The sequence below is a fragment of the Maylandia zebra genome, linkage group LG13 (genome assembly GCF_041146795.1).
Source record: "Maylandia zebra isolate NMK-2024a linkage group LG13, Mzebra_GT3a, whole genome shotgun sequence".
Lineage (NCBI taxonomy): Eukaryota > Metazoa > Chordata > Actinopteri > Cichliformes > Cichlidae > Maylandia > Maylandia zebra.
Genome location: NC_135179.1, coordinates 24,283,848 through 24,299,107, shown reverse-complemented (window position 1 = coordinate 24,299,107; position 15,260 = coordinate 24,283,848). Strand labels below are relative to the sequence as shown.

General features: G+C 43.4%; 1 protein-coding gene and 1 non-coding gene across 2 annotated transcripts; both read left to right on the top strand.

Annotated features, from left to right (window-relative positions):
- Positions 1-1,019: 1,019 nt before the first annotated feature.
- Positions 1,020-2,844, top strand: tomm20a (translocase of outer mitochondrial membrane 20). Its single transcript, XM_004559745.6, has 5 exons — positions 1,020-1,236; positions 1,539-1,585; positions 1,675-1,756; positions 1,942-2,084; positions 2,334-2,844. Exons 1-5 carry the CDS (start codon positions 1,113-1,115, stop codon positions 2,376-2,378), a joined length of 441 nt encoding a protein of 146 aa, XP_004559802.1. The 5' UTR covers positions 1,020-1,112; the 3' UTR covers positions 2,379-2,844.
- LOC111500902 (small nucleolar RNA SNORA14) lies at positions 2,121-2,257 on the top strand. The gene has a single exon (XR_002721301.1). It is a non-coding gene; the product is annotated as a small nucleolar RNA SNORA14 (small nucleolar RNA).
- Positions 2,845-15,260: the final 12,416 nt, after the last annotated feature.

Below are 15,260 nucleotides of genomic sequence, written 5' to 3'. Positions count from 1 at the left end.
ACAAACCCCCTCATACTAATTGTCAAGCATGGTGGCTGGTGGAGGGGTGATGATTAGGGCTTGTTTTGCAGCTACAGGACGTGGGCATGTTGCAGTTAGTCGACCACAAAGACCTCTGTATACCAAAGTATTCTAGAGCCAAATGTGAGGCCATCTGTCCGACAGCTAAAGCTTGGCCAAAATTTGTTCATGCAACAGGACAATGATCCCAAACACAGAAGCAAATCTACAACAGAATAGCTTAAAAAAACAAAAACAAAATTATGAAGGTGCTGCAGTGGAATGCTGCGGTGAGATAAGAGATTTGTGCATAAATCAATGCCGGCAAACCTCAACCATCTGAAGCAACTTTATAAAAAAGAGTAAGTGGAAATTCCTCCACAAAGATGTGAGAAACTGATAAGGTCACAGCGAGGTGGTTCTGTTATAGGGGTGTGCTTAGTTTTTCCTCTTGGTCTAATTTTTGTTAAATAAATAAGAAATAAAAACTTTTTTTTTATTATCTAAGACGTAAAACCTTAGAACTGAAAGACTACATTTTAAACCATAAATTTAAATACTTGTTTTTGTTAGTTTGTACATAATTATTTTTTTTAAATGCAGCATTTTAACTTTTTATCAATTTATATTAATATTATTATTATATTATGTATTTATAATATTTATATCTTAAATATTATTCTTCATCATTTTGATTTTAATTTAAAGCATGGCTGGGTAAAAGTGCTAAGGGGCGAAATGTGGCCAAACAAATTATTCGACAGATTATTATTGGTAATTTAACTACATTATACATTAATTTTGGTAAAGTACAGATTATTAACCAGATTAATGATGGTTAAAAGCAACTAATCTTTGTGCGTTATTTATATTTGCCTTTGCTAATTAGCACAGGCAGTATATAAAATACTATACAGTCTATGGTTATTAGTGGATGTTTTATTTCCTTAGTTTGAGCTTGTTTGTTGCTAACTCAGATGTTTTGGGGTAATTTGGGTCACATTTCCCGCCTTCGTCTACGTCATCACTTACGTACTTCCTGGCACACTTCCTCAGCAGCGTGCTAGCTGCTAGTCAGCGGCGAGCGTGGCTGTTCATAAGTAGTTTGAGAAATGTTGAGCGGCAGGACGAGCGCGCTGGTCGCCGGGGTGTGTGGTGCTCTTTTCATCGCATACTGTGTTTACTTTGACAGGAAGCGGCGGAGTGACCCCCGTTTCAAGGAAAAGTTACGTGAGCGTAAGTGTGCATGTCAACGGCGTAAACTTAGCATCGTAGCACGTTAGCCTCCATGTGACCGCGAGGACGTTAAAAAAAAACACTTAAAGCTTCTGGAAACTAATCAAGACTGCGTATTTTCTGTAGCCTTGTAAGCTCCGACTATGGTAACATTTGCTCTAATATTATGTCCCTCAGCTGCAGAAGAAGAAAAAGCATGCTACAAGCAACAGCTAGCAAACTTATTCCCTCGTGTTTTCCGTGTTGTACAACAGCAAACTAAACATGCAGCATGGTCTTAAAAACCCACTTCTCTCTCACAGGTCGACGAAAGCAAAAGGTTTCCAGTGAGAAGACTGGGCTTACAAAGGTAGGACATGTAGAAAATAATCGATTCTTCTCTCATTTTGTTTAGTTGGAGCTTAAATTTGTTTTTTGTTTATTAACTTGACTTTGAAGCTGCCGAACTTGAAGGACGAAGAAGCTGTCCAGAAATTCTTCTTGGAGGAAATCCAGCTGGCAGAGGAGCTCCTAGCACAAGGTCAGCCACATGTTCATTCACAGAAAACACATGGAAGCTTGCAGCATGCGCAAGACGCACACCACTCATATCACTGTAACTGTGGCTACACTGGTGTAGTGACTCTCTACAAAGTTTTAAGCCCTGATACATTTTTAATGCTTGTTTTTTATGTGGTCTGTAAACCTGTTTCTTCCCTAACCCAGGTGAATTTGACAAAGGTGTAGACCACCTGACCAATGCCATTGCAGTATGTGGTCAACCTCAGCAGCTACTTCAGGTGCTTCAGCAGACGCTGCCTGCTCCAGTCTTCCAAATGTTGCTCACCAGACTACCCAGCATCAGCCAGGTGAGAGTTACCTGCATCTCCTTGTTTTTTTTTGTTTAGCATCCTTGAAAACCCCCCAGTTGCTATTTGTGATTTCTGGGACAAGAAAGGGTGCAAGAATAAACCTTAGAATCATCCAAAGCTGAGAGCTGTGTGTCAGTAGCTCTCGGTTATTTCACCTCTAAGACAAAAATACTTAACGGCCCGTGTAACTGATTTGCCTTTCTGTAATGGGTAATCTCTGAAAGATATTTTCTTCCTCTCTTTCAGCGACTCATCGGCACTCAGTCTTTAGCAGAAGATGACGTCGAATGAACGTATGTGTGTGAATGAGATGGAAATCTATGAGGGAAGGGGGGTTTTAGACACTATCACTGCTGCACGGTTCAGTTGCTTGCGAATTCTGAGCTTCACTGGCCATCGGTTGAGATGAATTTCCCTCCATCACAGCACTTTGAGGTGGATGAACGTCTGCCAGGTTACATTTATCGAAATGCATTCCTCCTTTCCAACATATCGGTTATTATGTAGCCATTTGTTTGTATTTAAAGTGCAACCTAAGTATGTAAACAGGAATGTAGACGGTTTGTTCTGTTTGTGACTTGGACTGAAGTGAGTCTGTCTACAGAACACTTGCTTGTGGTGTAATGTTTATATAAATGATTTTGCAGGTTAATTAATATGTACTTTTTAAAAAACAAAAAACAAAGGCATTCCAGTCTTTCACCTGGGTTTTTGTTTTTTGTGTCTGTGTAATACTACAATAAAACATGATAACATGTGTTGACTTTTTTGATTGTCCACTTGCCAGTAGATGGCAGTAGCAATGCACAGGAAAACCTGAAGCATTTAGTTCTGAAATATGGAGCAAGGGCACTTTCACTTTCCCCTCAAAGGGTGTGCAGGAATTGGGGACAAATATGTTTGTATCAATAAATATTAATGAACATGGAGGGGAGTGAGCCAACCTATTGTACTTATCCCATCCATGTAGGTGCAAAACAAAAGATCTGTGAATTGCTGATATTAGTAATAAAACATGCTGCTGAAATGGGGTTAAATTGCTATCGTGAGAGTATTTGTTTCCAGCCAGAATGCTGAAACCTCATCTTGTACGAGTCCAATGAACCACAATGTCTTTATTGTGTGTGCAGGAATATAAAACTGGAGCAGCTTGTAGGGGAAGGGAGTGGGTCTGCTTGGATGTGTGTCTCTTGGAAGACAAATAGAGCTGTAATTATTTTTATCCCTCTCTGCAGCTGTTTTTTTCTTTCTTTTTTAAGGGCTCTGGCCAGAGCAGCCCAGGCCTCAAGTTTTGCCAGGAAACAAGAGTAGGGGGGAAAATAGTTTTTCAACATTAGGAATGAAAAAATGAACAGCGGCCCAGAAATGTCGAGTGCAGACTAAATGGTAGACAGTGTTCCATTTTCCATGAACTCATGTGATCACTCTTCAGTCTTTTCTCCACCACTCCTGGTGTTTAGCCACTTGGTGGAAATGGAGAAGCCTGTCAGGGGCCTGCAGAGTCCACTGGCGCTAGGTGTGTGCGTGCAGAAGAAGTGACTCGTTGTTAATCTATCCTTCGGGGAGGCGGAGAAGAAAAATAACAGACTGTGTTGGAGGTCAAGCTGAAATCTGTGGTCTGCTGCTGGCAGATCGAGGCTAGAAGCAGGTTCAGACTTCTCCACGGAGCGTAACACTGGCCTGCCTCTCCTGTAAATAAACACTGCTGCTGGCCTCGTGCTCTGTCCCCTGCAGACTGGAAGGAGCTCAGGGGTCACTGAAGGATGCCAGATAGGCCCCTCCTTCTCTGAAAGCGTGCCAGCACAAAATAAACCCATTGAAACAGGCCCTGACACGAGGACAGACGCTGTTTGATTTAAGGATGACACAGCAAATCCAGTTTCAGGGCAGAAACCACACCCGAGTGAAGAGTGGGATAATAATCTAATGAATGGAGTGCTCACTGTAATACTTTTAATATAACATCATTCTTTTAATTGCCTTGCTGCTCTATTTTCAGTCTGTATGAATGGGTTATGAGTCAGCTCTTTGTATCTGATGAAGCTGGCAGCGGGAAGAAGAAAAATGAAGAAACTCCCTGTTGTTTTGCAGTAGGGGGCACTGTTGCTCCAGGCTGTATTTGGACACCTCTGTGGCGTTACACTGAGCCGCAGACAGATTCACAGTTTGAGGACGACTGAATGGACAGAAGCTGAGAGCACAACAGTTCCAGTTGACAGCAATAACAATGTCTGTGCCTGCAGCACAGATACCCTGTGATTTTAAAAAATCCTTTTGTTGTTGTTGTTTTGCTTTACTAATGTGTGCACGGTGACACATAAACATCGCTCCACCACAGGTAGAGAAAATAACCCCACGATCATGGCACAGGGAATGCTCAAAGCAGCCTGACTGCCATTGTAATTTGCTGGAAGTGTTGAACTGGGAATATTATAATCAGTACAATAATCTGAACTCTGCAACTCATTAGTGGAAATCCTGTCAACAAATTATCCGCATCGCTAATGACCTTTGCTGTGTGTTATTGGAGTGTGTGAGTTTGAATGTCAAAGCCTGATTACTGCTTCTGTGTACCAAGTGCTATCTGACCGGTGGAGATGTCTGGTTATGTAGGAGCAGCTGTGTTTGGGATTTTAAGGCAGCCAGAAATAACTCGGTTGTGTGTGGTTGCTATGGCAGCTTCACGTAGACTCTCGGTTGAACCGGTCTGCATTTGAGACCCTCTGAGTGTTGGCTTCTGAGCAGCGAGGGGGGTATTTGCTGCCTGTAGCTTGCTGATCGGTGTCTGTGTCCTGCTGCTGCTGAAGCCATGGCTGTGGTGCTCAGTGCCCTCACTTTGTGCGCGCAGCACCAACACGGTATATTAAATACCCGCCACCTTTTTTTCTTCTCTTTGTCAGTCACCAGCGAGGGGAAAAGAAGACGGAGAAAAAAATTTCCAAGGCACGTCCTAAAAATAAAGCAGCACTGTCTGTGCTCAGAGTATTAACTTCCACACAGATGACCCATTTTTCCATCTCAAAGGGTCTGAGGATGGTTGGAAAGGAAAAAAAGGAGGGTGGGATGGGGAGGCAAGAGTGGAGCCAATCACGTGAATCTAAAGGAGGCTACAAATCCTGGCAGATTTCTCTTTCTCTGTGGGGTAATGCCTTGCTGTCATCTGTTTTTCCATTACTCTGCTGCTAGTAACTGAACTTGTGCTGCTGCTGTTGCTGCTAGCTGCTGCCAGGCAGGTTTTGTCCTCCATGTGTAGGCCTGCCTATTGAGCTCTGTTGTTTACATTCCCCGTGAGTGGGAGCCAAAGGGTGTGGGTGCCCCCCTTTTCTCTCCCCCACTACCAACCACTCAACCATACTGACTGCCTCTCTCCCTCTCTCTCTCTTTGCTAATGTCAGCCCCCACCCTGCCTCCAGCCTCCAACCTATCTCCCGATCACTAAATCTCTGATAAGGCTGAAATTCAATAGCGTGGCTGTTGCCTGAGAGAAGTGAGTGCGTCACATGACCTGTGAATTCCTGTTTACACTGAGCGGTTTTCATATTTCTGGTCTGATAACGCGAGGGCTGAAATTTTGTGATGAAGTGGAACAAAAGGGGAGAATATCAAAAGAACGTGTCACTCAGCATCAGTTCTCACCCTGTCATTGGCGTTATCTGCACAATCTAGGCATGCAGTTAAGCTGCAAGGGGGGGAAAGACGCACATACACACACACAAGCTGAACTGGAGGGTGAAGAAAGGGTTAACTAAGCAGACTGTGTGCACAGTTTTTTCTCTCCTCCCCCTCCTCCCTGTGATCTGCCTTCCTGTCTCACAAGCAGTGCAATGCAGAGGCTTTGAACATCATGAGAGTCAGACAGGCTTGTTTTGCATACTGTAAGTCTCCTGCATTGACTTGTAGCAAATCCTTGCCCTTGGGAGGCACGTCAGAGGGGATTAATGGGAGGGCCGGGGCCTCACAGAGTTTCCCATTGTCGTGGCTGTGCCCGCACTGTATTTTCATCCCGCAGAGTGAGAAAAGAGTGAGCAGGTGGGGAGGTGGTGGTGGTGGGGTGTGTGCAGCTTGTGTGTGTGAGAAGGAGGGGGGAGGGGGTTATACAGTGGTGTTATTTCCCTCTGCCCTGATTTTTGGAGCTGAGCTGTAGGGAGGGGAGGACAGTGTAAATAATGTATTTGGAGCGGCGGGGTAGAGGGAGATGGAGCTTGACCGAGCTTAGAGCGGGTGGAGGGGGAGGGAAGGAAGGGTTGAGCGGCCATTCTGCTGCACAGGAAGCAAGGGGGTTGGAAGAAGGGGAGGTGGAGGTGGAGGGGGGAGCAGAGGAGGAACTGTACGAGCTACAACAACAATGTTGCTGTGGTGGTGCTCTGGGGAATATGGGGCCTCCGCAAGAATGTGGCAATCCTCTACTTCCGCTCTGCTTTCTCACTTTTAGCAAGACAAACAGTTTGCTGCTGCAGACTGCCGCTAATGATGCAAAGTTAAGAATAATGTAGGCGTAATCTTACAGCTGGTAGGACTTTCTCACTAAGAGCAACGATTGCAAAATGACACCGGCCGACCTTCTACAAAGCACGCATGCTAAAATTCAAATTTAAAAAAAGATTTGAAAGGTGAGGCAAGGGACACATTTTGCATTTCATGCTTACAAGCTCGCCACAAAGACAGAAAACACAGAATCATGCAGCCTAACTGTACAAAGCATGCACAAGTATCTCTAAACTGTTAAAACAGACAAGTTTGCAGGTTTTCTTTTACACTTCCAAGAAACTGCATTAAATGGCACAAGCCACGTCTGACACATTTTTGCAGAGCACTGAGCTGTGGTGTCATTTTTCAAAAATAGATACACAAACACGTCAACAGCCAAAAATAAGCTAAACCTGCAAAGTGACTTAAAGGCAGTTGCTGTTTTTTTTCCCCTAACCTTTTATCATTCATGTTTACGTCCAAATAACACCAACTTCACAGGCATTAGCTTTAAACTACTCATGCAGGCACTGAGTGATTGTTTACATACATACATTTTTATTTTTTAAAGCCTGCATGCTAGCTAGCCTCATCATACCTTATTTAAAGAAGTGTAAAAATGACGAATAACCATTATTATGGGGGATGTGTGCTGGACTGTCTCTAGTATTGTGTGTTTTCCACCTTGGTCTAACGTGTGCTAAGCTAAGCTAAGCTACCTGTGATTACGAAAAATCACAGGTTGCACGGTGACTGCATTGCGATGTGTGTCTTTCCAGTTTTCCGGTTATATTTATATATAAAAACGCTGCTGAGGGCCTGTGTTATTTCGCACTTCAATTGCCCGCATTCCTATTTGTGGAGAAATTTCAGCTTTTTTTTTTCAGATCTATCTCTATCTTTCCGTGTTAGCAGGCAACCATAACTAAATCGTTGCATGTAATTGCCAACTTGACCCCATTCAGTCACAAATGGATTGCAGACTGATGCCATTCATTGCCGTTTTGTCGCCATCTTGATGCGGCAGCGTTACTTTGAAGATGACAGCCGACTGCGCAGCCGCAAACTCTCTTCAAAGCTATCATTTCAAAGACAAAGAGATTGCAAGTTCATTGCACACAGTGGCATTACTTTTGGTCGTGCCGCAGTCTCAAACCACTGTTTACCCTAGTTGGACTTTGGCATAAGCCGGAGGCTATAGCAGCTTAAATGGCGTACATGAGAGCAGTGTTGGTCTTTGCATGAACACAATTGAATGTATTTTACAAAAAACCCCTCTGTTCCACTACCAGCGCCTCTTTATTTCTCTCCTTCTCATTCTTCCCTCACTCTCCCTCGGCGTTCCCTCTCCCCTGTATCTCTCTCACACCTGCCATGTTCGGTGGCAACAATAAAAGGGACCTCAACCTTGAAAGATGATAGAGCAACTCCGAGTACAATAACAAAAGAAGAAGAAAAAAACTACAAGTCACTTCTGCTCTCCTTTACACACGATGTAACCTTGGTGTAACTTTTGTATTTTATTATCTTTTCTTGGGCTCACACAGCTCTGTTGCTGTATCACCCTGTGCAGCTCGGCAGATACAACCCACTCGTTCACCCGAGAACTACAAAGTGGGTTTGACGCCTTGCATCTTGTGTAACCGCGGTCTTTGAAGACTTTGGCTTTGAGCTCTGTGTCTTATCAATTCCCTACGCAAAGCTAAATCTGAATCTGAGGCAAGCGCATAAGGGGGTAGCTTATCTGCCCCACTCATTTAATATTATTCATTCATGCGCACTATATTTATGACATGCTGTGCATGCAGAACTAATTTACATTTTTTCGACATTTATGTAAGCATCGTGTGTGTGGAAGGGCCAATGCTTAGACGTGGCGGTACGGCAACTTATTAACTTTGCATGAGGGAAACAACTGGTTTCATTTTGTTGAATGCATCAAACAAAGGAGCACTTCATACATTAAAGGTGTAATTCCTAATGTTTTGCTCACAGAGTTTATGCAAAAGAGTCGACACAAGCTGACACGTTGGTTTGTAAAGCCTTGTTTTGAGGTCTCGGTGTTAGCATCTTAGCGGCGGTCATATTGTTTTCCAGCACCAGAAATAACCACCTTCAGATGAGAGGTTGGCGTTATCAGCTAATGCTACCAAGCTAGGAAAGGAATAATTAACATATGAATTATGAAAAACCATGTTATGTTATCAGGTTGGCTGTTTACATGGGAGTTTATGGGCATTGACTCACTTTTTTAAGAAGGCTCCAGTGGCCATTTGGGGAACTGCAGTTTGATTTTAGCCCAAAAGGATGTCACTTAGTTTAGCGTGAAATCTGTCACAGAGGACGCAGTCGTGGGTACTTTTAGGGCACACTTTGAAGTCAACTCACATTTAAACCCAAGGGAAAGGGAAGCAAAGTAAAACAGATTTCCGCCCAATTCCAGTCAACGGAGCCGCACCGTAAAGTGAGTGGTACTTATCACAGCAAATTCCTGACTTATTTGTCATCTGGGGCCTCGGATTTGTCACATCGAATCTTCTTTTCTCAATGGACTGGGGAGGGAGATTACGGGCTCATAGTCGGTGAGATAATGACGGCTTTGACTCTCAAATGAAAGTCCTCAAGAGGATGCTGTGGAGAATACAGACACGTAACATTTCATTCCCACGGTGCCACCGAAGCTCGCTCTCTCACCCATCTGGAAATAAGACTTATTTCCCGGTCAGCCTCAGAATTATTCGGTGAACCCGAGCCGCAGAGCCACACCGCTGTTTCCCATCTTTCAACCCTGCAAATCATCACATGGCACGTAAATGACTGGACGGTTCACTTACTTTTCCACCTTTTGACTGATTCTCAGATTTAGTTCCTCTCCAGCAAACAAGGTTCATTTATTTTTGCATGATGTCACGTAGAGCACATGAATATCCCCATTTGACCCATTTTAGCTAAAACCTCGTTTTCCCCTCTTGTTTGTTTGGCAGCTACTGTGAGGATTTGATATTGCTGCCTAGCAACTTGTTAGTTTCCAAACCTGGTTTCATTAACATATAAAAGGCTTGTTTTTGGGGGGGAAATATCCTTATCTCATTTGAGGTGCTTCTCCCCATAAATTATTCCACAAACGAGGCTGCCCATCAGCCAGATAAGCTCTTTACTATTTTGTTTCACGCAGAAAGCCCACATTCCTGGACTTGATTTGAATTTAATGGACTTGTAGATGATTAATGAATCAATTACCGGATACATCATCTGATCTCTGGGTGGCTGCAGAGGCAAAGCTGACAGCTTTTCAAATTGAAAGGAGCAAAGTCGTTGTGGAGTCTTGCCAGCTGCCAGCTCAATGCGCTCCTATAATTATAAATGCATGAAATAATTAACAAACAACTCCACTTACACGCCGGGTCATTCGGGGTCAGCTGGAAGGGTTGGTGGAAAGTGGAGCTCGCCGATGATTGCACTTTGTCTGATAAGGATGGTAACGCGGATTGAGTTAATCTTGTAGCGAGAAATGCACGGAAGGCTTTTAGTCCAGATGACGCTCAGTGAGAGGCCTCTGTCCTGAAAACATGTTAGTGTGGATGTAGCTCTAGTGAAAAGCTTAGTGAAAGCCCCCTCCCACCGGCACCGCCACCTCACCATCCACACCCCCATCTCCCCTCCCGACCCCTGCCGCTCCATTCTTCCAGAGGGATGGCTTGTTGACATCCATTAGGAGGTTTCCCAGCACCGAGCCAGGCCAGGAAAGAGAGCTAATGATGTAATTCCCTGAGAGATGACATTAAAATGTCAAAGTGCTGCAGCTGACATCATCCATTTAGCACAGATTTTCCTATAGCATACATTTGTCTTCCATTTCCACCCTCCCATCCCTCAGCTTTTTCTTCCTAGGAACAGAGCTCCCCACCCATCCCAGTACCTCCAGGCTCCACTTAGGTGTGCAGCCACACAGTGGAGGACAGGCTGGAATCAAAGCATGTATTCCCCTGCAGCTATAAATGCCCTGCTCCAGAAAGCAGTATTTTTGAACAGGGTATGTGTGTCGCGTTACATTTAGCTCTTCTTCTTTTTTTTCTTTTTCCAAGCTTCAGCAGATGCTAATTCATCTTGTCTGCACAACAAAGACACCACACGCCCTACAATTCTCTCACCTCCACCTCTTTTTTTTACTACTTGTTAATTCCCGCCCTCCTGTGGAAATGACCTCTGCATGATTTTAGGTTAGCTACCCGAGTTTATCCTGTTTTGCAAAGTGTGATCTGACCTGGTTTTGTTTTGCGTGACAGAACCAGGAGAACATTTTGTACAGACCGCATTTTGCTACCTGCCTCACGTCGCGACCCTGCGCCGTTTCACATCGGTCAACAGTCACGCTGTTGAAAATGTGGACTCTGAATTATATTTCTACGAGGGAGACTTGACAGCTCTCTGTTCTTCAGCCCAGCGAGTGGGCAGGCTTACACGTCAATAATGGATGCTCGGAGGCAGAGTGAGTAGACGTGAACTGGAAGCAGAGAAGGGGGCTGCGCCTCACTCAATAATGAATCAATTGATCCTCCTGCAGATGATGGATCAGGTTGCTATGACGACAGATGCAGTGTTACCCAGAGCGTGGAGGAGAGAAGCTGGTTTCCCAGAACCATAAACTCCAGGCTGCGAGTGTGTGGCTTTAAATGTATGGTGACGCTGGATGCGATTCATAAAGAAGACGAAAGCAGAAAATAATAAGCAGTAAATTAATGCGGCCAGATTCTCTGAAGAGGAATTACCGCACAGAATCAGCAATCCATCACATCACTCCAGATCTTTCCTTTTTTTCCTCGATTTCTACCGTGAAAAACAGATGTAAAGATGTTGCAGGTGCATAAGGGATTACACTGGCGGTCACCTCCGCTTTGATTAATCGAGGCGTCGTTCCTCTTTGATGGATGCTGTAGCACCCAGAGCTGAATACACATGTGGGTTTTATTGTGCGTGTAGCTCTGGCTTCTTGAAAAACCAACATGTTTACCGTGTCTGCGTGTGTGCGTTGTGTTGCTGTGGCAACGCGGCTGATGCCGGGTCCAGCTGGGACCACGTTGCCAAGTAACAGCTGAGTTATGAGAGCGGAGGAGAGGAGCGTGGGCGTTGGGAGGGGTGGTGGGGGAAGAGGGTGGAGGTAGAGCAGAGGATACGAGGACTTCTGTAAAGACAGCAGCGAGTAACAAAGACTGGAAGCATGAAGGGAAAAAATATCTCTGAGGGTTAAAAAAAACTTTTTGCATTTATTTAGTGTAGTGCTATGGATTGAAAAATAACATGGTTTTCATCTCTCGCTCGCTCTCTCTCGCTGCGGCTTTCTGCCAGAGAATATTAATACTTGACACATCTCATCGCTGGCAACATAAAGTGTTGTGCCCCATGCTAAATAGCAGCAAAGCAACTTTTAGAATTTCTTTGATGTATGTAAAGTTGAAGTAATTAGTATAATCCTGTGTGCGACCCTGCCTCTAATATGACAATACAAATGGCCTCCAGCCTCCAATGACTTCCAGGTAGGCCGACACAAGCCTTTAGCTACAAATGGTGATGACTGTGCATCCTTGTAGTCCAGGAGGCTCAGGTGCGGAGCTGCAGTACAAGGCCTGTTGTTGAGTCAGCACTGAATGGCAGCTTTTAGGAAAATGAACCCACTCAAGAGCCAAAACTGCAGTTTCTCCAGTGGCCATTCAAAGCTGGCTAACTAATGGTACCGGTCTGTGAGTCGTTTGGTACTGGGTCACGAGCAGAGATGGGCAGTAACGCATTACTTGTAATGCGTTACTGTAATCTGATTACTTTTTAAAGTAACGAGTAAAGTAAGGGATTACTATCGCAAAAACGGTAATTAGATTACCGTTACTTTCCTGTAGGAACGCTGCGTTACTGCGTTACTAAAACCGTGATTTTTTTGCGAGAATGTCTCATGACAGTGATGTAAGCGAGTGCGACGTTCATGACAACAGCTGTGTGCAGATCAACAATGGATCATATATCGAGTGCAGGAGAGAGTATGAGCGTGCAGCGTTTAAAGCGTGGAAGTACTGACCTTACTTTGAGTTTGATTCCATAAAAAGTGACAAAAACATTAGCGTCCGTTGTGCGTGGGAAGAAAACTTCTTTTTACAGCGAAAAAAACCCCCCTAATCAAGCACCGAGTGCGCAACGACGTAATGTGAAATTCACAGAGAAACTCGTGGATTCTTCAACTGACCGCGGCACACCTGCACCAGGGTAAACATCCGCCTACCCCCAGTCCTGCTTTACAGGTGAAAATAGAGCAACAGGACCGCTAGTCTTTGATGTTATTTATTTTTTGCTGTGTTTTACATGCATCTATTTGAAAGACTGAGTGTAAACACAAAAAATATTTTATTTTATGTGCTGGAATGTGCAGAAAATAGGTTTAAATATTAAACTAATTTCTTCAAGTCAGAGAATGGTGCATATAATTAAATTTTTACTTGATGCATAAAGTTAAAAGATTAAAACTGATAAAACAAGTTAAAAAAAAAGAGACTTTTCCATTTGATTACATTTTGTATGATGGATTATGCAGAAAAAGTAGAATTGGGCTGACAGATCTATCACTTTATTACCTATTCAAGTTGTAAATCGTGTTTTTAAAGTGTTGGTCAAGTTACTTTTTTCAAGTAACTTGACCAACACTGGTCACGAGAGTTGAGGCTTGGGTGTGAAATTTATGGTATTCAGGGTTTTTATTGGTTTTTAGCATTATTTTTTTTATCGTTAACTCTGCTTCCTTGGGTCTTTTCCTGTGTTATGAATAAATCTTCTTATTTTGGTACCGGTACTGGTTTTATTTTCTTGTATTTATCCGCAAAACCTTAAAGGCTGGTCCATGAAAATAGTGTCGGACATAAACTGGTCCGTGGCGCAAAAAAAGGTTGGGGACCGCTGCTATACACAACCTTTTTAAAAAACTTTTTTAGCATCTTACAACTTAAAATGAAGTCTTAAAGATTTTTATTATTAGGAACGTTGCTGCTAGTTTTAGTCACTAAACTGGACTATTTCATTGTGTTTGTAGTGTTGGTGCTGTCCAGACCTTTTTTTATATAATTACCTAACAAACAACATAGCTTCCTGTGTATTTAGCTGCTCTAACTAACTGTCCAGAAGGGCTGTGCTCAATTTAGGCTAGTAAATCTTAGCATTTTATGTGTCTATTATGTAGCACTTATTAGCATCTACACCCCTTGACAGCTGTTGCTAGGAAAAAATGTCTATTCCCTGACTAGTTCATAAGTGGTTGCTGGTTGTTGCTAGGTGCAGCAAAAACCTCGCCATGATTGCTTTTGTTGCTAGCAGATTGCAGTTTGAATAGAAGATGCCGACCTTTCTGTAAACACTCGCTAACTAGTAGCCAAGTAGTACTAAAACTTGGCTAAAAATGGAAACAAAGATCCATCTTCTTCAAAGTAAGAGTTGTGCCTCACCGCTGAAATCATCAAGTTTCAAAAGGCACAACCTTGAAGACATTTGGTCTCTGTTTCTGGTTTGTGTTGCAATTTTATCACTTTCAGTACCGCTTGGCTAGTAGTTAGCAAGTGTCTGCAGACACTTCAGCACGTTCCAAAAAATTACGGGCAAATCATGGCATCTCCTAGCATCCAAAGCAGTTGCGTGGAGGTTTTCACCAACTGGTTGGGGGAAAACACATTTTTCATTAGCGACTGGTTGTTGCCAGATGTTTGCGAACCAGTCTTTACATTGTCACACTTCCAAAATGACAGACAGGTTAACCTCACGTGGTTAGCTGTCACATAACTGCAAAGCCTCAACACTATCTATGGATTCAGTAGTTTGCTTTAGCTGATTACTCAAACTAAAGCTTAAAAATGGGACTTCACAAACCAATGGCTGACATCATTGTGGCTAAGTCCATTTTCAATATACAGTGTGGTCAGCACTGGTTTAGTGAACACCAACAACAACAAAAATGTGGTCTGCACTTCAACAAATTACATGAATGTGTAATGGTTTGTGATAGCAACAGCCGGTCGAGTTTTTCAGCTTCCATTAAATTGTTTCAAAGACGGGTTACACCCATTAAACTCCATCTGTGTGTCAGATGATTAATAGCAAAGGATGACGGTATGTTTTTACTCTCCATCCACTCCTCTGACCTGCTCGTTCACACACATGAATCATCCGACCTCAAAGACTCAGAGTCTGTCCTCATGCTCAGGGCATGATTATGCAGTTCCCCTGTCATATCAGTATTTGTTGCAGGCTTCTGGCTCAAATGCTTCCCTTCATGGTCATTAAGAAGAAACTGGCTGAGCAGTCTGATTTGTTGTCATGGAAACTGATCCTGAAATGCCTCTGTGCTTCATTTGAGACTAATTGTCCTCCCCAAACAAACATGCACGCTCTCAGACTCACATTAGCAACTGAAATCACAGCATTTCTCGCTCTCTTTGTTGTAATATCCTTGTGCTCCAGTACTTCTCAACAATAAACCTCTGAAACAAGCCCTGCAAAATCCTGTGGAAGAGCGAGTTAAACAGCTAAAAACAACAAACTCTGCAAAGCAAAGCAGCTATTCAGGTTCCCGGAGCTGCTCCCTGGCCAACTGATCCAAATATGCTTGACTAATTTTCCACATTTGACGCTGAAGTGTGGTTGACTGACACATTTAGTCCTTGGCTGAGGGGTTCATTA